General features: G+C 39.4%; 1 protein-coding gene across 6 annotated transcripts in view; it reads right to left on the bottom strand.

The window, feature by feature from the left end:
• KIAA0825 (KIAA0825 ortholog) overlaps window positions 1–24,880 on the bottom strand; it is a 785,365-nt gene that overhangs the window by 196,050 nt on the left and 564,435 nt on the right. Inside the window, exon 21 of one of the 6 annotated variants that reach the window (XM_075325098.1) lies at window positions 7,240–7,467. The exons of the other annotated variants lie outside the window; for them this stretch is intronic. Coding sequence (XP_075181213.1) covers window positions 7,368–7,467 — 100 coding nt within the window. The 3' untranslated portion in view covers window positions 7,240–7,367. Of the gene's footprint in view, window positions 1–7,239; window positions 7,468–24,880 lie in introns of those variants that run through there. 6 annotated transcript variants of the gene reach the window in all.

The following is a 24,880-nucleotide window of genomic DNA, read 5'->3' as shown; positions in this document are numbered from 1 at the left end:
GCAAAGTGTATCTAGGATTTGTGAATGCTGGTGGAGGCAGTACCGCAGGATGGAGACCCAGAACCATGGGGGTTTAAGTCCTGCACAGGGAGGTCAGATTGTGCAGAACCCTGTGACGATCCGAATAGTCTAGGGCGTCACTATACCTTTTACAGATCTTGATTCTCCTTGAGTCTTTTTGTAGAGATCTCGCATGGCAGAAACTCTCTCTAGTGCCACTTATCGGTGACTATTCGGATAGTCAACATTTAACCAGTTAAAGGGAACCTGTCACGAGGAGTTTTTTTTTTTATCAATTTTTAAAATCCCCCATTCAGTTCTAGAGTTATGGGCCTTTTTATATAGTGCTGATTTTTATAGTTTTGACCAAGGGGGTGTTGCTCATAATGTAATAATGAAGAGCAGCCAAAGAACAGGCCCTCAAAGAATCCTACTGCCACACCACCTTGTAAAGACCATATAAATTAGAACTAAATAAAAGGTCCATGGTATATTAAAAAAGCACTAAAAAATGGAATACATAGGTAAGTAACGGAAAAAAAAGAGCAAGAACGATACACTTTTGACTTGGTTACAGGTCCTTTAAAAAAAATCCCAAAAAGCCTAAAACATGAGTGAACCAAAAGTTGTTATACCTTAGAAGCAGTGCTGGCTGCATGATAAAGGATAATGATTCAAATCATGTTTTAAGGTTCTTTTATTTCCTCCACTGCCATTGACCACCAAGAAAGTTACCATTGAGCTTTCAACATACAAAATCACCATAAAAATTGGCATTAAATGGAATTTGTCAGCAGGTTTTTGCTATGTAATTTGACAGCAATATGAGGTGGGGGGGGGGGGAGACTCTGATTCCAATGATACATCACGGGATACAGCAGTTATGATAGAATCACAGTTTTCTTTGCTGCAGTTTTAGCCAAGCTAGGAATGTTGACCTGTGTATAGCACGCCCACACCATGGATTGGCAGCTTCCTGTGTACAATGTATATTGACAGAAAGCTACTAATCAGTGCTGGCGTCGGGGTTGCCCTAGAAGGCAGACGGTCAGCTTGTATACTGGGTCTTATGCTCCCTGTCTGTGATTTCCCGGCCCCTTTGCCTGCCTTCAGCCTGTTAATGACAGGTCACAGCTGAGACTTCACGGATCAGAGGAAGACCGAGGGGCGAGGGAATCACAGCGTACAGTTTGGCCCCTGTGCACCTAAATCTACTTTGCAAAAAACTTCAAACAGTGATTAAAGAAAAACGACAAACTGGATTTCTTCACCAAATTTGTCAATATAGTCAGTATTCCAGCACCAATACAGCCATACCTTTACTTTACATTACAAATCATGCTGACAGATTCTATCTTTGTGATAACGGGGACTAGCAAGCAAAAAAAAAAATTGATTTAATTTTTAATGCTAGACTCACTGTTTTACAATCACAAACCACTCTTAATGTGGTAGAAAATACAAAGACAGCTGCACAAGGTCATAATAATGGAAAAAAGTTGTCTGAGCGACACCCATTTATATTATTATTATTTATTATTATAGCGCCATTTATTCCATGGCGCTTTACAAGTGAAAGAGGGTATATGTACAACAATCACTAACAGTACAAAACAGACTGGTATAGGAGGAGAGAGGACCCTGCCCGCGAGGGCTCACAGTCTACAGGGAATGGGTGATGGTACAATAGGTGAGGACAGAGCTGGTTGCGCAGTGGTCTACTGGGCTGAGGGCTATTGTAGGTTGTAGGCTTGTTGGAAGAGGTGGGTCTTGAGGTTCCTCTTGAAGCTTTCCATGGTAGTGGAGAGTCTGATGTGCTGAGGTAGAGCGTTCCAGAGTATGGGGGATGCACGGGAGAAATCTTGTACACGATTGTGGGAAGAGGAGATAAGAGAGGAGCAGAGAAGGAGATCTTGTGAGGATCTAAGGTTGTGTGCAGCTAGGTACTGGGAGACTAGGTCACAGATGTAGGGAGGAGACAGGTTGTGCATGGCTTTGTATGTCATGGTTAGTTATATGAATGTTTGTGGATCCCTCCCTTTTTTCTCATTTTTTTTTTTGTGAAGGTTTGGGGGAAGGATGAGCTACTATTTAAGAGATTTACTATCTTTAAGATTTACTATCCCGCATACCTTTCTTTAGATAATATCCAGGAATTGATACCTGAACATCAAAAATGTATAAATCTCTCATGATTTCCCTTGTTCTTTGTGTTGGGGTCAATTTTTACTTTCAAAAAATTAAAAAAAAAATAAAAAAAATAGCAGAAAGCAGATCCTCTACTTGTGTTGCAAAACTGACCGTAATATTAACATAAATTAGTAAATAATGAGAAAACTACAGCAATCACAAGATACATGGTGAGAACATCCAATAGGTGAGAAGAGGTGCATGCTGAAAATCCAATGTAATTACAAAAATATACAGCAGCACTCTGAAAAGCTAAACTATGCTACCATTTAAGATAGCAATTGTTGTAGTGCATTACTGCTACTGGAACTATGTTTAAAATATGAGATATTTAACTTAGAAATTGGCCAATAAATGTGAGCCCGACAGCCAACGACAAGACGTATCTCTTTGTCAGGCTCAGGACCCTATCTTAATATGCCTCTATCCAGATGAAAATAAAATGCTGCAAGTTATGGGCAGTAACAAAAAAGGAAAAAAAATAAGTTTGTGAAAAATTAGTAACCAGTAAATTTTTTCTCCTTTTTTTGTAATTAACTATTGCAAAGTAGTGTGCCTTTCGCATATAATTGAATACTATGGTTGCATTATTTCTCTTTACTTCATCATGGGTCATGAGACTTACCTCTAAACCACCAATGGATTTTTCAGTGACAAGTTATGGGCAGGTAGGATCCAGCCAAAATTGAAACGCCCTGGTTGAAGGGAGGAGTGCTCAGTCAAAAAGGCATTTGTCCTGCTGAACAGGACTATTCCTCGAAATGTGTTGACAATTAAAACCGCACTTCAGTACGTTCACACTCCTATGTTCGTCACTGGATGCTTGGCAAAGCAGATTTCAACCTGTACATCTTCTTTGGCTTGACATACTACACACATGGTTCTTGGCTCTTGGACAACTCTTCTGATGACTCTTTTCACTCCTCTATCTGAAATCTTGGAGCTGTGGAGATGAATTCCAGCCTAATTAAAATACCTAAATCCAGGAGGCACAGTTCTACAAATAGTAGAAACTTTGTCAACAGTAAATTTCACAAACCTTTGAGATCAGATCCTCCCAAGGACCGTGATCCGGTTAATACTGCAGTAAATCCATCAGTTGCTATATTTTCATCCCTCCCTAAAAAAACTTATAGGAAAATTCCTGATACCATTGACCAGTTAGCGAGTGAGGTTTTTTCACGGGTGGGCACTGCACAAAATTCCAGTGCACCTGTCAAACCCCTGTTCACTAAAGACATCAATGTTCCCTCTTTGGAACCCAACCCCAGGGATCCAAATGAGATACGGGAACATTTAGCAAATATTAGGCTCCAGATTGAGAAAATCAGAAAGGAGAGAGACCTCTCTGAGTCCCAAAGGTTAAAGATTTCAGCATTCAATACTGAGAATACACAGGATATTGATTTTATTGATTTGCTCAATCTATCCACTTATGAGGATTCCCCTCCATCGTCAGGGGTGCAGGCGATATCTGCTTCACAGCCTGCTGGTACATCTTCAAATGATAATTCCATGACCCATAAGGTCATAACAATTGACAATACTCTTAAAGCCACCCCACTGGTTCCTTTTTTGCCCCCAGTTCGAGCCAACAAAGAAAATCTGATAACAGACTTCCTCATCCCGAGAGGATCTACGAAAAAAAGAAAAAACACTTTAGAGGAGTCCGAGCAGGACGCAGGCTCCAGCAAAAAAGAAATCAGACTAATTTAGATTTGAAATCAGCTAATAATACCAAAAACATCTTTAACCTTTCCAGTTATAAGCTGGATAAATGGGAAATTTCAGTGCTTCAAAAAGGCCTTTCTTTTTGTCCTTCATATCAATCAAAGGACTTTGATGTGTTTTTAGACGTTCAAAATTATATTAGAAAATTGACTTTAAAGAGGCATTTTTTATTAAATAGTAATACTCCCCCCATTAGTGACGCAAATGCCCTGGCTCTTTCAACAGACCTCCCCTTTGTCCACACTATGGTTAGACCTAAATCTAAATTCTACCCCACAGGGAGCAAAGGTCATCATGTCAAGACTTTTAGTGATTTAGTTCTGACAGACCTCAAGGTATTTATGAACACTAAAAGAAATATGCAGCATAATCTCTCATATAAAGAGAGATCAGCACTCAAAAACCTCAAAAATAATCGAGAAATCGTCATCAGATCGGCCGATAAGGGGGGCGGCATTGTTGTCCAGAACAGGGGCGATTATGTCAATGAGGCTCTAAGGATACTTTCTGATCCCATATATTATCAGACAATAGAATGGGGGATATATGATTCTGCTGTCAGCCTATAAAGGTTTGATACAAAAAGCCGTTGATAACAATATTTTGAATCCATCTGAAAAGAAATTTTTACAGATTAATAATTTCAATGTAGCATTTTTTTATCATCTGCCTAAATTGCATAAAAATCCGCTATACCCCCCAGGACGCCCTATCATCTCAGGCATCAATTCACTCACAGCAAATTTAGCGGCATATGTGGACCAACTGCTGCAACCCTATGTGATGGATCTAGGGAGTCACCTGAGAGATTCCTCCCATCTCATAGACATAATCAAGGATATTCCTTGGAAACAAACGTATCTCTTTGTAACTATTGATGTTTCCGCGTTATATTCAAATATTGCCCATGATTTAGGTCTTTTCAGTCTATGGTATTTTCTCACTAAAGATAGCAGATTTCCTGCAGTCCAAAAGAAATTCCTCCTGGAAGCCATGAGCTTCATTTTACATAACAATTTCTTCACCTTCCTAGATAAACTTTATCATCAATGTCTGGGTACAGCGATGGGATCAAAAGCAGCTTGTTCATATGCAAATTTATTCATGGGACTATTCGAAAACCTCCATATACTTGATGGTAGTCATGCTAATAGTATTGTTGTCTACAAAAGATTTATAGACGATCTGTTTTTTATATGGGATAATGAACAAAATAATATTGATTCCTTTCTTGCTTTGTTAAAAGGTAACACCTGGGGTTTGGATTTTACACCAATCGTCCATGATAAGACAATTCATTTTCTAGATCTGACCCTTTATCATCAAAACAGCCGTATTTTTACTAAGACTTTTTTTAAACAGGTGGATACCAATAGCTATATAAATTTTAATAGCGAACACTATGATAAATGGTTGCATAATATACCGGTAAATCAATATAAAAGGATAAGGAGAAATTGCACAACAGATGAGGATTTCTTTGATCAGGTTGCTATTTTGAAAGAGCGTTTCTTAGAGAAAGAATATCCCCGTAATTTAATTAAAAAAGCCTTTACTACCACAAGATCTTTTGAACAAAAGGATCTTCTTGTTTCTAAAAGAGTTTGCCAACCCAGTAATAAGGTAGACGGCGTGAGCTCGATTGCCAATAATTTTGCCCTCAATTTTATTACGACTTACAGCAGTGACAACTTCAGGATTAAAAAATTTTTTTCAAAACACTGGAATATACTTTTAAATGACCCCATTTTAATGGGTATTTTACCTTCTCAACCGGGCTTCACTTTTAGGAGAGCTCCCACTATTAAGAATATTTTAGCCCCCAGTAGACTTAAAGAAACTAGGGGTTTTAATACTACAACCCCTATAATGGGGTCATTTAGATGCAATGTAAAAAATTGTCTCTGCTGCAAGATCATTTGCCATAATAAGACATCTTTTTGTTCGCATGTGGGTGCTGAGATTTTTCCTATTAAAGAACATATGACTTGCCAGACAGACCATGTCGTTTACCTATTGGATTGCATCTGCGGCAAGCAGTATGTGGGGAGGACTTGCCAGGCATTGCACAATAGGTTAAATTCTCATCGACACAACGTTAAGATTGGATATATGTTACACAGTTTATCTAGACATTGTGCTATGTTCCACAATAAAATGATGTCCTGTACGATTACCCCCATTGAGCATATTCCTTCAGACATACCAAATAGATTGGAATTATTAAGCAAGAAAGAGACTTTTTGGATTCATAAACTCAGCACTCTGGAACCGCATGGGCTCAATGAATTGACTGACCTTTTTTATTGATCCTTCCTTACCATTCTGAATCATGGAATTTTTTTAGTAGTGTTTTTATATGGAATAAATCCCCAACATGTAAATTTTTAGATATATATTTATATATATTTTTTTCCATATCATCCAATGTGGTTTGCACAATATGAAGTATTTATGCACCCATTTTTATCCTAATGTAATAATGATATTTTCCTGAAATTCCCTCCCCCCCCCTCCCCAGCTTTTCATCATAAGGTGGGGTTGCATTTGGTGTTTTTATATATACCCTTTTATCCGTTGGTTGTGATGATTAATTAATTTGTTTTCAGCGTGTTTCTTTTAAACTTTAATTTTTATGGATTTTATTCTATATATTTGTTCGTTATTGTTTTTATCATATTTACTGTATGTATCTCTTTATTTAAATGTAATACCATCAGACACTGTTGTTTGCTCTTGGTTTGATGGATATAAAAATTGATCTTTACATTTGATTCACTTTCTATATACTATCTCTTTCCTTTGTCCTTTCATTTTTCTTATATTGGATCAATTCCTTTTTCACTCACTGAATTTTGTTCCGGCTCGGTTTCTATGCCGATATGAACTTCTTTCACCCCGCTCTGACGGCTCCTTCAGGCGCACGCATGCGCTGAAATCTTTTTCCCACGCTTTGAACTCACTTCACCCCTTTCAGCACTTCTCATTGCACAGTGGAGTTCTCCCTGTGCACGCGTGTCCCATTTTTTCTTTCACATGCTTCGGATCTCACAAGATCTTTTTTATCTTCCACTGCTGGATTATCTCCAGAGGAATTTTTCTGCAACTTTTTTGCAGATTGTTTTGTTAGCGCCCTGACACTACATTTTTATGTGGTTTTAGGCGCAAGTTTATAAATAAAGCACGTTTTTTTCACATTTGTTTTTATTGAAGCAATTTTTTGCAATATATTTCTAAAATATTTTTACACCCCCTCTGTTTTTTGGGTTGAATAAAAATTTAACCCCTTCAAACTCTTCTCTTTTTTCTCCTCTTCTTTTCCTTTTCCTTTTTCTCCCTCTTTTTTCTACTTTTCCAACTTTTTTTCTACTTCTTCCTGCTTTCTTCCACGTGACGTTCAGTCACTCACTGGCCGACGTCATCTGTGTATACGTGGAGCCTCTCTTTCAGCAGTATATATGTATCCCCAGGCAGCAACATGTATCATGCTGTTTTTCTTGTCCTGATGAAGAAGGCGGACATGCCTTTGAAACGCGTTGACTTGTCCTAAATAAAGAAAATAAAGTAAAGAATCCATCACATCGTCTGGCTTCATGGTTTTAGCGCAGTATTGAACCCGACCTTCTTATCCATTTATAATTCTCTATCTGAAATCTTATGAGGAGAACTTGGTCGTGGCCATGGTGAAATGATGTTTGTTCCACTTTCAGATTATGGGTCTAGCAGCGCTCACTGGAACCTACCGGAGTTTAAAAGTTTTTCCTTAGTCAATGCCATCAGTATGTTTTGCAACAATAAGGTTGCAAAGATCTTGAGATAGCTCACTGGTCTTACTCTTTACTCATCATGAGATGTTTCTTGTGAGGTACCCTGGGAATGAGACAACGTTTTATAGGCCATCTGTTGAACCAGCTGATATTTTTCATGAAGTAATTGGATTGCTTTCTAATTACTGATTTTAGCTGGTGTCATGACTTTCCATTGCTTTCTGCAACGCTCTTTCTTCATGTGTTCAATACTTTTTCCCTGGGTAATTTCTGTTATTACACATAATTTATGGATATTCAGCTATGGTTGAATTTCTTTGTGTGGATCGGATGGGTTGTTACTGACATTGGGTGATAAACTCATGTCAATAGCACATTTAGAAATAAATATGCTTAAAAAATTGGTGATGTGTTCAATAATTACAGTTAAGCAAATTGAAGATGACAATCTCTAAAAGGCATTAAGTTAAAGATGACACATTTTCTTTGTATTAAAGAAAAAAATATATATTTTTTCATCTTTTACATTTTAAAATGAACAAAAAAAAAAATCATCTATGCAAATGTTTGGGCACCCTGCATGGTTAGTACCTAGTATTACCCCCGTTGTCAAGTATCACAGCTTGTAAATGCTTTTTATAGCCAGCAAAGAGTCTTTCAATTCTTGTTTGAGGGATTTTCATTGATTCTTCCTTGGAAAGTCTTCCAGTTCTATGAGATTCCTGGGTCATCTTGCTTACACTGCTCTTTTGAGCTCTAGCCACAGATTTTCAGTGATGTTCAGATCAGGGGACTGTGAGGGCCATTGTAAAATCTTCAGCTTGCGCCTTTTGAGGTAATCTATTGTGGATTTTGCAGTGTGTTTAAGATAATTATTAGAGATGAGTGGCAGTTCGGTTTGTTCAGCTGGACTTTAAATTAAGATGGGTTTGGGACCCGAACTTGACCCGAACCCCAATGGAAATCACTAATTGGGCAGTTTGGGTCTCCGCCCACATGCAGCCAGCCATAAACTTCTGTGGGCAAGGCTTTTCCATTTTTTTTGTACACACCACATCCAAACACGCTGTTGTTACCCCCCGTGCATGACGTTCAAAACACTGCAAGTAGGTTGCACTGGGCTGATCACAGAGCGTACCAGAGAACAGCGATACTCATGCGAGTGGTGTTCATATGTAAAGCACCCAAACCCTGAATTTGAACTCTGTAAAGTCTGTATTTGGTACAAACACCGAACCTCGAGTTTGCTCATCTCTAATAATTATCAATTTGTAGAAGCTAACTTCTCTTCAATTTCAGCTTTTTTTATTACAGATGTTTTGTTTGCATCAAGAATTTGAAGTTGAAATTCCATTGAATCCAATTTTTCCTCTACCCATAAAATATTTTCTCTGCCATTGGCTGCAACAAAACCCCAAAGCATGATTGATCCACCCCCATGCTTAATGATTGGAGATGTTCTTTTCCTGAAATTCTGTGCACTTTAGCCTCCATACATATATTTGATCATTGTGGCCAAAAAGTTCTATTTACAGTTAGGTCCAGAAATATTTGGACAGTGACACAATTTTGGCGAGTTGGGCTCTGCATGCCACCACATTGGATTTGAAATGAAACCTCTACAACAGAATTCAAGTGCAGATTGTAACGTTTAATTTGAAGGTTTGAACAAAAATATCTGAAAGAAATTGTAGGAATTGTACACAATTCTTTACAAACACTCCACATTTTAGGAAGTCAAAAGTAATTGGACAAATAAACCAAACCCAAACAAAATATTTTATTTTTCAATATTTTGTTGCAAATCCTTTGGAGGCAATCACTGCCTTAAGTCTGGAACCCATGGACATCACCAAACGCTGGGTTTCCTCCTTCTTAATGCTTTGCCAGGCCTTTACAGCCGCAGCCTTCAGGTCTTGCTTGTTTGTGGGTCTTTCCGTCTTAAGTCTGGATTTGAGCAAGTGAAATGCATGCTCAATTGGGTTAAGATCTGGTGATTGACTTGGCCATTGCAGAATGTTCAACTTTTTTGCACTCATGAACTCCTAGGTAGCTTTGGTTGTATGCTTGGGGTCATTGTCCATCTGTACTATGAAGCGCCGTCCGATCAACTTTGCGGCATTTGGCTGAATCTGGGCTGAAAGTATATCCCGGTACACTTCAGAATTCATCCGGCTACTCTTGTCTGCTGTTATGTCATCAATAAACACAAGTGACCCAGTGCCATTGAAAGCCATGCATGCCCATGCCATCACGTTGCCTCCACCATGTTTTACAGAGGATGTGGTGTGCCTTGGATCATGTGCCGTTCCCTTTCTTCTCCATGGATTTTTTCTTTTTTTTCCAGCCTCAGGATGTTCTGCTTCACCTCAATTGAGAGTTCCTTAGACCGCATGTTGTCTGGTCACAGCAACAGCTTCCAAATGCAAAACCACACACCTGTAATCAACCCCAGACCATTTAACTACTTCATTGATTACAGGTTAATGAGGGAGACGCCTTCAGAGTTAATTGCAGCCCTTAGAGTCCCTTGTCCAATTACTTTTGGTCCCTTGAAAAAGAGGAGGCTATGCATTACAGAGCTATGATTCCTAAACCCTTTCTCCGATTTGGATGTGAAAACTCTCCATATTGCAGCTGGGAGTGTGCACTTTCAGCCCATATTATATATATAATTGTATTTCTGAACATGTTTTTGTAAACAGCTAAAATAACAAAACTTGTGTCACTGTCCAAATATTTCTGGACCTAACTGTAAATCTCATTGGTCCACAGGACTTGTTTCCAAAATGCACCAGATTGTTTAAATGTTCTTTTGACCACTTCTTTTGCTGAATTTTATGGTGAGGACGCAGGAGAGATTTTCTTCTGATGACTCTCCCATGAAGGCCATATTTGTGCAGGTGTCTCTGAACAGTAGAACAATGTACCACAACTCCAGAGTCTGCCAAATATATATATATATATATATATATATATATATATATATATAAAAATATATATATATTTATATATATATATATATATATATATATATATATATATATATCTCCATACATATAATATACATATAATATAGGCTAGACAAAATTGTTAGCACCCTCAATTTAATATTTGACTACACACCCCCTGGAGTGCATAGCTGCAATCAATTACTTCCTATAACCATCAACAAGCTTCTTACACCTCTCATCTGGATGTTTGGACCACTTGTCTTCTGAAAACTTCTTGAGGTCTCTCATATTTGAAGGATTCCTTCTCCTAGCAGTAATTTTAAGATCTATCCACAACTGTTCAATGGGATTTGTCATTGTCCTGCAGGAAGACCCTTTACCTAGGATGCAAACCAAGCTTTCTCACAAGGGCCACTACATTGAAACTCAAAATACTTTGGTAATCTTCATATTTCATGAGGCCTTGCACACAGTAAAGGCACCTAATGCCAGACACAGCAAAGTACCTTCACCATATTTGACTCTAGGTACTGTGTTCTTTTCTTTGTAGGCTTCATTCAATTTTCAGTAAACAGTAGAATGGTGTGCTTTACCAAATATCTATACTTGGGTCTCATCTGTCCACACGATGCTTTCCCAGAAGGATTTGGGCTTACATTTTGGCAAATTGCAGTCTAGCTTTTTATGTCTGTGTCCATAGTGCGCTCCTCTTGGGTCTCCTGTCATAGTTTTTCATTTCATTCAAATTTCAAAGGATAGACTGCTCTGACACTGATACACCCTATGCCAGCTTGAATTTCTTTGGAACTTGATTTTTGATTCTCAAGTCCTCAGACAGTTTTCGTCTCCTCTTTCTATTCTCCATGTGTGACACACACAGACACAATTAAAAGATTGAGTCAACTCCTCCTCTTTTTATCTGGTTTCAGGTAAAGTTTTTATACTGCCCACACCTGTTACTTGCAACAGTTCACTTTGAACAAGCAAAACATGCTTGAAACATAGTTATTTCTCCACAATTTTGGAATGGTGACAACATTTGTGTCCTGACCATTTTTATTTTGTGTGAAATAAAGTCCAAACATGTGTATAACTTAATATGTGTAATTACAATAATGTACTGTGTAAAATACTTCACTTTCTGGAACAATTTCAAGGGTGCCAACACTTTTGGCCAAGACATTTATTATACAAGAATATTTTGATGGAATCTTGCCATTTAGTATCAACTTCGGAATTGATATAGCTTTGCAAGCAAAGACATTTGAAAGTAGTGTTGAAAAGGTAAAAAGTGTGTCAGTTACATATTGGTTGTGTAAAAGGTGAAAGCAAGGAGACAAGCAGGAGGAAATGACAATGACAAATGACTAGAGAAATAAAAGTATTTATTTTTATATCTAACCGGCAAGATGGATAACGATGCACAGGTTCACTCATTTGGCCTCTGATTTCCAAAAAATGTATTTTCAGAGTTTCCATACAAGTGCATCTCAATAAATTAGACTATCATCAAAAAGTTCATTTATTTCAGTAATTCAATACAAAAAGGGAAACACGTATATTATATAGTGTCATTACACACAGAGTGATCTATTTCAAGAGTTTATTCCTGTTAATGTTGATGATTATGGCTTACAGCCAATGAAAACCCAATAAATAAGACCAGCTGAAAAAATGATTTTAAACTGAGAAATGTTGGTGCCAACTCAAAAGTCTGTACAGTAAATGCCTCAATACTTGGTTGGGGCTCCTTTTGCATGAATTACTGCATCAATGGGGCGTGTCATGGAGGTGATCAGCCTGTGGCACTGCTGAGGTGTTATGGAAGCTGCTCTGATAGCAGCCTTCCGCTCGTCTGCATTGTTGGGTCTGGTGTCTCTCTTCTTCCTCTTGACAATACCACATAGATTCTCTATGGAGTCTAGGTCAGGTAAGTTAGCTGGCCAATCAAGGACAATGTTACTGTAGTTATGAAACCAGTTATTGGTACTTTTGGCAATGTGGACAGGTGCCAAGTCCTGCTGGAAAGTAAAATTTCCATCTCCAAAAAGCTTCTCGGCAGAGGGAAGCATGAAGTGCTCTAAAATTTCCTGGTAGACGGCTGCGCTGACTTTGGCCTTGATAAACACAGTGGACCTACACCAGTAGATGACATGGCAACTCAAACCATAACTAACATCTGTGTGTGGTGGCCCTTGAAGTACTGACTTCAACAGCAGTCCACTCCTTGTGAATCTCCCCTAAATTTTTGACTGCTCTTTTCTTAACAATCCTATCTAGACTCTGGTTATCCCGGGTGCTTGCGCACCTTTTTCTACCACACTTTTTCCTTCCACTCAACTTTTCATTAATATGCTTGGATACAGCACTCTGTGAACAGCCAGCTTCTTTACCAATGACCTTTTTGTGGCTTACCCTCCTTTGTGAAGTGTGTCAATGACTGCCTTCAGGACATCTGTCAAGTCAGCAGTCTTTCCCATGATTGTGTAGCCTACTTAACCAGACTGAGGGACCATTTTAAATGCTTAGGAAGCCTTTGTAGGTGTTTTGTGATAATTATTCTAATTTTCTGAGATAATGACTATTGGGTTTTCATTGGCTGTAAGCCATAATCATCAACATTAACAGAAATAAACACTTGAAATAGATCCCTCTGTGTGCAATGACTCTATATAATATATGTGTTTCCCTTTTTGTATTGAATTACTGAAATAAATTAACTTTTTGATGATACTCTAATTTATTGAGATGCACTTGTATATTTCCTACTTAACAAAACAAAAAAATATTTTAGTAAACATGGTAGACATCTGCTTTAAATGAGGATCCTCATATGTTCTGTATTATATGTAATGGTTACTTAAACTACAGATCACACGTTAACAAGCAGGATGAGGTCTTAATACATAAGACAAAAAAGCTTATCTTCCTGAAAAAGAAAAAAAAAATAATTGAGCATCATGGAAGTGCACATGGGCTTCCACATTCTGACGTGTAATAATAAAGCTGTGTGTGAAGGTGTCATCAACTGTTTTCTATTGATGACACCAGCAGCTCAATTTATCACTTGTCCAGTACTCAGTAACAGCGTTTTAAGATGACATCATTAAGTCTGAGCTTTGAGCACCACCTCAGCCCTCCGGAATTACTATGACACCCTTTACCTTTACAGCTTTGTATGTTTCCCCGTGTTTGTGTTGGTTTCCTCCAAGTACTGTAGTTTCCTCATTCTTCACACTCCACAGACATACTGATAGGTGACTTAGATTGTGAGCCCCATTGAGGGCAGCGATGATAATGTATGTAAAGCGCTGCGAAATATGATAGCGCTATACATATAAGCAGTGTCGGACTGGTTACCGAAGAAACTGCCAGTAATACAAGGCCTGGCTGCGGTTACTGGCATTAACCTGAGCTCCGGAGTGCAGCCTGGCCTGTCCGCAGCTGTGACATGAACTGAACCGCAATCGCTGGGGAATCAATGGGCGCTCGCGGTCCAGTCCTGCAAACCCCGAGTTCAGTCCAGGCTGCACTCTGGAGCTCAGGTGAGAGCTCCAGAGTTCAAGGAAGGTAACCGCAGCCAGGCCTGGTATTACTGGCGGTTTCTCCGGTAGCTAGGCCGACACTGCGTATAAGCAATGCAAAATAAATAAATAATACATTCTGTAAGCACTGCAGATCTATCTCATAGTAATAAGACAGTGGAGCCACTTTATCAAAACTTGGAACTTTTTTTGTTTTCATGAAAATTCCGGAAAGCTCCTCTAAAGTGGGTGAAGGATGCGCGGGACGTGCTGAGGCAGTGTCTAGCTACTGAATTCATCACAAGTTACACCACTACTTATGCCAAAAATGTTACTCCAGTCCCTGGCCGGAGAAGCATTTCTAGTGAGGCGCATGACACTAAGAAGAGGCATGCATGTCTTAAAATTAATTTGGTGCACCTTACTCCACCTTCCCCCTTCATTAAGACTTAATCTTAATGAATGGGCCTCAGTGTCTGTAAAGTTAGATAAACTACAAGATAGATGGACTAAGCAGGATCACAGAAATTATTTCCAAATTGGTACTAATCCATAATAGAACCAATTATTAGTAGGGGGTTTGGTTTAACATGCTTTAATGAAATGTAAAAATAAATGTAAATGGAGGCATGCTTTACATCTGGAGTCAAATAAAAAAATGAGGTAAGCAAATAAATTGGTAGGCTGCAGATTTTCAATCTGTGGTGCTGGTAAATTGGAGCTATGGATCCTATTCACAGCACTGTAACATACAACTGACTCTTCATGCAAATCCATAGTGGAAAAGTCAGACTAAACAGTCTAAAACATGCCACATTGTTCACAGTGACTCATGCTGGATGATAAACATGGCCCATTTTTAGATGCTTTTCTCTAATGTTACATCACTGATTGATTGGTTGATTAATTGATTGATTGATACATTGATTAGTTTACTCTTTGCTGCAATTCTGTCAAACCTGTGCCAGTACTTTAAAGAGTAATTGTCGGTTTAATTAATAAATCTATAGTACACATGAAAATAAGCAACTTTGTAATGTATCTTATTAGACAAATCTGCTTCTTTCTCTGCCAGAATTGATCGGTCATTATCAAAATTCTAAATTCTGAGGTAAAATCTGTATTCAGTGAAGACTTTCCCATTACTGAGATAGAAGATGGCGGCTGATACTGAGGAGATTCTGATGACAAGATGAGGGAGGAGCTAGAAAAAGAGGGAGGAGCTATATAGCTCCGCCCCCTCCTCCTCTACATAGAATCTCCTCAGTAACAACTCTCCTACCTCAATGTCGGCTAGTGTAGATGATGTAGAACTCGTCATCCACATTAGCTTCAGAAGGAGGACGACAAAGATGGCCGAAAGAGGAGGCGCTGGACCCGGAGAACTGAGACACCCATCCGACCAGTCTGGATTGCACCGACCATTAGGTGAGTATTATAAACATCCAGTGAAGGTTCCCTTTAATGGAATATCCCATTAGGAACCCATACTGACACCTGCTTCACAACAAAAATAAAGCATAATTAATTTATTCTAACTCACACAAACAAATATTGCATAAGAAAATGTGCAATGCCATGTACGTTATATATTTAAATTTTTATTATTATTGCTCATTTCTTGAATGATAATGGAAAATACAGAATAGCTATTTTATATTGGCTCATATTCAGCACAGTAAACATATGTGAGATTCTCGCTCAATTACAACTTGTTACACAATCCCTCCTTTCTCATAGCACCATTCATTCCAGCTGATCACACAGATCAGAGCTGACTCTCAATTACATAAAATCTTTCTCAAAAGATGACAGTCCAAATACAGTAGAGATAAAATATATCAGGCTGTGGAATAGGTCCGTTCAGCCCGAGTGCAGCTTCATCATGAAATGATATAATTCACCGCTGCCTCTGCCTGCTCGAACATATGTTCTTTTCACAGCCCGCGTCACTCTTCATTTATAATTATTCTTCTTCCCTTTTCTCCGTCCCCTCTCGTAATATATATTGCTTGGCTGAAGACAAATAGTGAGAGGCAAGAGTATTATCACATGATGACCTGTTCCAGGGTGTTAAACCCCTGTCAAGGTTTGATTTGAACATGGGGCACCGGTGACAGTACATCAATTCAAGGATCATGTTGTGAATTAGGCCATATTAATTATCACTTGGGTGCACAATGCATGAAAAAGCTGTGTCACTGACTACAGGAATGTGAACGCGAAAATAAAATCTCTAATATTTTTTGAATTGACTGATAATGATTGGAAAAAGAAACACTGGCATATGATTCTTCTGTTCATTTCACAATATTTTAGTTAACATGGTGTTTGGGCACTTCAAAAAGGATGCCGATAAGTCAAGATATTATTATTGATTATTATAGCACTATTTAATCCATGGCGTTTTACATGTAACATAATAAAAACAAGTACAATATTTATGAAAAATACAAAGAACAGATTGGTACAGGAGGAGGGAGAACCCTGCCCGCGAGGGCTCACAATCTACAAGGGATGGATGAGGATACAGTAGGTGAATGTAGAGCTGGTCGTGCATATATAGTGGACTGAGGGTTACTGCAGATTGTAGGCTTGTCAGAAGAGGTGGGTCTTCAGGTTTCTTTTGAAGGTTTCCAAGGTAAGAGAGTCTTATATATTGGGCTAGAGAGTTCCAGAGTATGGTGGCTGCACATAATCTAGTATGCGATTGTGAGAAAAGGAGATAAGAGGGGAGGTGAGAAGGAGATCTTGTGAGGATTGACTATAGCATGCAGGTAGGTATCAGGAAACTAAGTTACAGATGTATTAAGGAGAGAGGTTGTGGATAGCTTTGTACGTTATGGTTAAAGTTTTGAACTGAAGTCTTTGGGCAATGGGAAGCCAGTGAAGGGATTGGCAAAGAGGAGAAATGGGGGAATAGCGGAGGGACAGGTGGATTAATTGAGGAGAGTTTAGGATAGGTTGGAGGGGTGCAAGAGTGTTACAATGGAGACAACAGAGCAGGAGGTGGCAGTAGTCGAGGTAGAAGATGATGAGGACATGTGTAATTTGTTTGGCGTCCAACTCCTGGAACCTCAAAGGTAAAAGGAACAAATCACTCCAGTTATTATGTCCAATTACACTACTATGCATAACCACATAAGAGAAAGCCGGTATTCCTGGGTAAACAATGAAACTTAAATCCAAAGCAATATTATGACAATTCTGGTATATTCCAATATGACAGAAGGGTCTTTGTGTTTTTAAGGCACCAGTGCCAAGGAGTTGCTGCCACTTCTGTCCCACCTTAGGGTATGTGCACTAAATAGACCAACAATGATCCACGGGCAGCATGTATCAGGCACTGGCTGTATGATCTCAGCTAGGTTTGTTTTACTGAAGAGCTGGGTTGTTTCAGAGAAAAAACAATTTAAAAGCCTCCGGGGTAGGAGGTGTCTGGAGAGTAGTCAGACAAGCAAGTTGGTCCCTGAGACTGCCATGGATTGACAGGTTCCTGCCAACACACACACAGACATATTTTAAAGTATGTTTTTCTTTGAATCAATGCTGCATTTCATGGTGAAACATACCTGGCTGCGATCATACAGACAGTGGATTGGGCAGCATGTATTTGCTGTCAGCAGGGGCGTAAGAACCGTGGTAATAGAGGTAACGACTGTGAGCTGGCCCAGCAGGTTAGGGGCCCGGCGCTAACCCTCCCGGGAAGCAGCCGACACCGCTCAGTGAGAGAGGAGCTACGCTGTTCCTGTACTAGTTTTAATACAAGTGGCCGTGCAGTGCTTGGCTTCATCCCCTCCAACCTCTTCCTGCCTGTGACCTCAGGCTCACTGGCCCTAGCCACATTGCTGTCTTCTACAGTGTGTGAAGTCTGGTACTGCTGCCATTGTGAGCTGCAGGGAGCCTAATAGTCAGTGCAGCCCTTTACTCTCCCTCCCTCTTGTCATTTGAAGCAGTCATGACTGAGAGCAGAGTGAGAGAGGAGAACATGGTAGCTGTAGCAGCAGAACAGTCCTGTGACAGGGGCATCTCAGCTCCCAGTCCTACTCTGTGCTGTGTCCTCCATTTCCTGCAGACCAGAGACTTCACTAGTCATGGCTGCTGCCCTATTATGGAGCAGGCATGTGAAGGCCCCGCTGCTTTTGGAGACTGACTTAGCATAGGTAAGTACATGTAATAATGTGTATGCATGATATAGTGTATATCAATGTATATGTGGGTAGTATATAGTGTATATGAGTGTGTATCTGGGTAGGATATAGTGTATATGAGTGTGTATGTGAGTAGTATATAGTGTATACGAGTGTGTATGTGGGTAGTATATAGTGTATATCAGTGTGTATGTGGATAGTAAATAGTGTATTTCAGTGTGTATGCGGGTAGTATATAGTGTATGTGGGTAGTATATAGTGCATATGAATGTGTATGTGGGAAGTATATAGTGTATATGAGTGTGTATGTAGGTAGTATATAGTGTATATCAGTGTGTATGTGGATAGTATATAGTGTGTATGAGTGTATATGAGTATATATGTAGGTAGTATATAGTGTGTGAGTGTCTATGTAGGTAGTATATGGTGTATAGAAGTTGGAATATAATGTATATAATAGTTTGTATCGTATATGTGTGTATATGGTATACAGTAAATGTAATATTGTGCACAGTATACTATGCCTGTAATAGTGTATGCACAGTATACAGGGTGTGTTTCTCTGTAGGGGTATATGAGTGCATGTGGAAAAACTGTATCAGAAAAGAACACCACGCATCGGGGAAGCAGAGGGAAGGTGAGTATAATTGTTACATTTTCTTTAAAGTATGCGGTGTCATGGGTATCATATGTATCAGGATGGGGACATATATACAAGAATGGGAGATAAAGTTTCAAGCTTGGGATGGGAAAGCTGGGTGTACAAGGCTTTTTCCCTCACCACACAGCTTTTCCATGTTCTGTTAAACCGCTTTCCCTCAGCATCCAGCTTTTCCATGCTCTGATATCAAGAGAAAGCTGGGTGCTGAAGTAAAGATGTATAGCAGAGCATGGGAAAGCTCATCGTGTCTAACCAACATGTTAGGGTTCTATGAGGAGGTAAGTGCAAATCTGGATATTGGTAATGCAGCTGATGTGATTTATTTGGATTTTGCAAAGGCATTTGACACTGTACCACATAATAGCCTTATACTAAAACACCAGAATCAGGGACTAGGAGAAACTACATGCAACTGGGTAAGGAATTAGCTAAAAGATAAGAAACAGTAGTCATAAATGGTATGTATTCTAAATGGGCTATAGTCAGCAGTGGGGTACTGCCGGGATCTGTGCTAGAACTGATTCTTTTTAATCTCTTTATTAAAAAGCTTGTGGATGAAATTGATAGTAAAGTGTCAGTCTTTTATGATGACACCAAACTATGTAGGATATTAAAAACTGACCTTAATAGTACAATATTACAAAACAATCTGGATAAGATGTCAAAATGGGCAGATACTTGGCAAATGAGATTTAATGTTGATAAATGTAAAGTAATGCACCTAGGACGGAGTAATCCTATAGCTGCATATACATTAAATGGAAGTAAACTCGGGACTACAGAACTGGAGAAGGACTTGGGTATTCTCATTACAAATAAGCTGAGCAGCAGCACTCAATGTCAGGCAGCAGCTGCTAAAGCAAACAAGATTCTAGGGTGTATAAAAAGAGAGATTAGATCCCGTGATCCCAATGTATTGGTACCCCTCTATAAATCCCTTGTAAGGCCTCATCTAGAATATGGGATCCAGTTTTGGGCTCCACATTTTAAAATGCACATTCAGAAGTGAGAGTCAGTTCAAAGGCAGTTAACTAGACTACTACAAGGAATGGAAGGCCTCCCATATGATGACAGGTTGAAAAAGTTAGATATGTTTAGCTTAGAAAAAAGACATCTCAGAGGAGATCTCATTTATATGTATAAATACATGTGTGGTCAATATAAAGGACTGGAACATGACTTATTTCTTCCAAAGACAATACTAAGGACCAGGGGGCACTCACTGCGAGTGGAAGAAAAGCAATTCCAGCAGCTAAATAGGAAAGGGTTCTTTACAGTTAGAGCAGTCAGACTGTGGAATGTCCTACCACAAGAGGTAGTAATGGCAGACACTGTAACAGCTTTTTAAAAAAAACTGGATGATTTCCTCTGTACACAAAAACATTGTTGGTTATAAGTGACTTAATGACAAAATGTATAATTATTGGAGGAAGATTGAACTAGATGGACCTAGGTCTTTTTTCAACCTATGTAACTACAGTGCCTACAAGTAGTATTCAACCCCCTGCAGATTTAGCAGGTTTACACATTCGGAATTAACTTGGCATTGTGACATTTGGACTGTAGATCAGCCTGGAAGTGTGAAATGCACTGCAGGAAAAAAGAATGTTATTTCTTTTTTAATTTTTTTTTAAAATTGTGAAAAGTTTATTCAGAGGGTCATTTATTATTTAACCCCTCAAACCACAAGAATTCTGTTTGGTTCCCCTAAAGTATTAAGAAGTATTTCAGGCACAAAGAACAATGAGCTTCACATGTTTGGATTAATTATCTCTTTTTCCAGCCTTTTCTGACTAATTAAGACCCTCCCCAAACTTGTGAACAGCGCTCATACTTGGTCAACATGGGAAAGACAAAGGAGCATTCCAAGGCCATCAGAGATAAGATCGTGGAGGGTCACAAGGCTGGCAAGGGAGACAAAACCCTTTCCAAGGAGTTGGGCCTTCCTGTCTCCACTGTTGGGAGCATCATCCGGAAGTGGAAGGCTTATGGAACTACTGTTAGCCTTCCACGGCCTGGACAGCCTTTGAAAGTTTCCACCCGTGCTGAGGCCAGGCTTGTCCGAAGAGTCAAGACTAACCCAAGGACAACAAGGAAGGAGCTCTGGAAAGATCTCATGGCAGTGGGGACATTGGTTTCAGTCAATACCATAAGTAACGTACTCCACCGCAATGGTCTCCGTTCCAGACGAGCCCGTAAGGTACCTTTACTTTCAAAGCGTCATGTCAAGGCTTGTCTACAGTTTGCTCATGATCACTTGGAGGACTCTGAGACAGACTGGTTCAAGGTTCTCTGGTCTGATGAGACCAAGATCGAGATCTTTGGTGCCAACCACAAACGTGACGTTTGGAGACTGGATGGCACTGCATACGACCCCAAGAATACCATCCCTACAGTCAAGCATGGTGGTGGCAGCATCATGCTGTGGGGCTGTTTCTCAGCCAAGGGGCCTCGCCATCTGGTCCGCATCCATGGGAAGATGCATAGCACGGCCTACCTGGAGACTTTGGCCAAGAACCTCCGCTCCTCCATCAAGGATCTTAAGATGTGTCGTCATTTCATCTTCCAACAAGGCAACGACCCAAAGCACACAGCCAAGAAAACCAAAGCCTGGTTCAAGAGGGAAAAAATCAAGGTGTTGCAGTGGCCTAGTCAGTCTCCTGACCTTAACCCAATTGAAAACTTGTGGAAGGAGCTCAAGATTAAAGTCCACATGAGACACCCAAAGAACCTAGATAACTTGGAGAAGATCTGCATGGAGGAGTGGGCCAAGATAACTCCAGAGACCTGTGCCGGCCTGATCAGGTCTTATAAAAGACGATTATTAGCTGTAATTGCAAACAAGGGTTATTCCACAAAATATTAAACCTAGGGGTTGAATAATAATTGACCCACACTTTTATGTTGAAAATGTATTAAAATTTAACTGAGCAACATAACTTGTTGGTTTGCAAGATTTATGCATCTGTTAATAAATCCTGCTCTTGTTTGAAGTTTGCAGGCTCTAACTTATTTGCATCTTATCAAACCTGCTAAATCTGCAGGGGGTTGAATACTACTTGTAGGCACTGTATTTACCTATGTAAAGCTGTGCGCTGAGCGAAAGATGTACAGCAGAGCATGGGAAAGTTGGGTGTTGAGGGAAAGATGTATAGCAAAGCATGGGAAAGCAGGGTGCTGAGGACAAGATGGATTTCAGAGCATGGGTATCAGCATCATTATCCCATACCCTGAGTGTCGATGTAATTATTCCATACCTCAAGTATCGATGTAATTGTCCCGTTCCTCGAGTGTCTGTGTATGGGGGGCCCAGGTGTAACTTTTGCACCGGGGCCCATTGAACTCTAGTTATGCTATTGGCTATCAGGTTCACTTTTATTAATTTCAGATATTACAGAGTTCAGGTGAATCCACACACACATAGTCACAGTTGTGCAGCACTTTTCTGAAAATTGCAGCAAACTATTGCAGCAAAACTCACAAAATGCAACATCACCCTTATTTTTAAAATAATCTTCCACGTCAGCAAAATATGCCATATGTAAAGAATTTTGAGAGATCTTGCATATATGTGAATACAACCAGAATAATATGTAATTTTACAAACATTACAATGGTATTGTACATTTACGCCTTTAGTTTTCATAGCTTCTTTTATATAAGTAGACACTGATTTACATACATTTATTCTGCAGACACAAAGATACTAACGTGTACTCAAAATGAAGATGTTTAAGCAAGCTGTGTCAGACTCAATAAATGGGCAATGTTTTCTCCTTTCTGAATTTCTGAAATGTCTAGCTAAAATACACTTTGTGAATATAGTGATTAACACTTCACAGAATGTTGGGGGAGAAAAAAAAGCTTTATGACATTTTTGTAACTTATGTGATGAAAATGGGTATTAACAATCTTAAACAGATCCTAAGCTTAAAGTTGTGGGGTTAAAAGGAGTTACAAAGAGCAACGATGAATGAGCAAACATACAAGTCCATCTTTACTAAAATATTTTTTTGTTTCGTTAAGTAGGAAATATACAAATGCATCTCAATAAATTAGAGTATCATCAAAAAGTTAATTTATTTCAGTTATTCAATACAAAAAGTGAAACGCATATAGGTAGGAATAAAGTTAATTTCTTCCCGGTAGCGGAGTTTAAAGTGCAGACGCTGGGCAGGTTCAGAATGCTATTAGCCTACAGATTAACAGGTTCCCTTTAAATGGACATTTTAGTGGAAAACGCCTAGCCTTGGAAAAGGGATAAATGTTGGTGCACCAGCCTGTTACATATTGGACCCCAGGCCCACCCTTATGAGAGGAATTGGGAAGTACTTTCATGGAGTGTAGAGTCGAGTCTGTAGGATAACGTCGCATTCAGCTCTGAGGAAATTGCAGAGAGGGAGCATGATATGGTAGATACAAGTGCATCTCAATAAATTAGAATATCATCAAAAAGTGAATTTATTTCACTAATTCAATACAAAAAGGGAAATGCATATATTATATAGAGTCATTACACACAGAGTGATATATTTCAAATGTTTATTTCTGTTAATGTTGACGATTATGGCTTGCAGCCAATGAAAACCCAAAAGTAATTATCTCAGATAATTAGAATAATTACCACAAAACACCTGCAAAGGCTTCCTAAGAATTTAAAATGGTCCCTTAGTCTGGTTCAGTAGGGCACACAATCATGAGGAATAACAAAGAAGATGCATGGCCTTGTTTAGTGTCATACTTAAAAAGGGCACAGACAGGCCCCCAAGAATGAACACAAGACAGCACTCTCCAAAATTCATACATTCCTCCTGGAAGAAGCGGACACTGAGCCGCGAAATGGCCGTCACCTTTCCCTCGAATTACTTTTCTATGCCGGGGTAAGCGTTATCACTTTAAGCCTTATTGCCTATTTGATATGCAGTATCGACACTTGTCACTTTATTTGATTAAACCTCTATGCATATGCATACTTTAGCTTCACCCCATTGCTATGCGCTCTTATAGCAATGGGTTCTTGGCTTCTGTGATACACCTACCCCTCTGTGTTCCATTTAGGTATAATTTCCATCTCGTATATTTTTCTGTAGACACATGCACATAGGCACTTTGTTGAAACTGTATATCTTATAATGTACTGTTATTCTTGACTGTGATTCGTGGGATTATTATGTCAGCCCCTAATCTTAAGGCCCAGTCACACACGACTTACCAGCGATCCCGAAAACGATGAGACCTGATAGGGATCGCTGGTAAGTCGCTGGGAGGTCGCTGGTGAGATGTCACACAGTCAGATCTTACCAGCGATGCAGGGACGATAAAGGTCGCAGTAGCGACCTGTATAACGATCTCAGCAGTCACTGTGACCCTGTCACACAGTGTCAAACACAGTGATGTGTCCTGCCCAGCAAGACATCGCCTTTGAAGAAAATGGCCTGGACCATTCTGCAACGACTAGAGATCTCACAGCAGGGGCCTGATCGCTGGTAGATGTCACACATAACGAGTTCGCTAACGGGATCGCTACTGCGTCACAGAAACCGTGACTCAGCTGCGATCTCGCTAGCGATCTCGTTATGTGTGACGGTACCTTTATTCAATTATATGTCCCTACATTACGTCTTTATTATGTTTAAATAAATTAATTTTTACTGCACTTTAAAACTCCATTTTGCTGAGTGGTTTCAACAATCATGGGGAAGACTGCTGACTTGACAGATGTCCAGAAGGTAGTCATTGACACACTCAACAAGGAGGATAAGCCACAAAAAGTCATTGCTAAAGAAGCTGCCTGTTCATAGAGTGCTGTATCCAAGCATATCAATGGAATGTTGAGTGGAAGGAAAAAGTGTGGGAGAAAAAGGTGCACAAGCAACCTTGATAGGACTGTTAAGAAAAGGCC

This window comes from Anomaloglossus baeobatrachus, chromosome 1 (assembly GCF_048569485.1).
Source record: "Anomaloglossus baeobatrachus isolate aAnoBae1 chromosome 1, aAnoBae1.hap1, whole genome shotgun sequence".
Classification (NCBI taxonomy): domain Eukaryota; kingdom Metazoa; phylum Chordata; class Amphibia; order Anura; family Aromobatidae; genus Anomaloglossus; species Anomaloglossus baeobatrachus.
The sequence above is the reverse complement of the archived record's forward strand: the minus strand, read 5'-3'. Positions and strand labels throughout refer to the sequence as shown.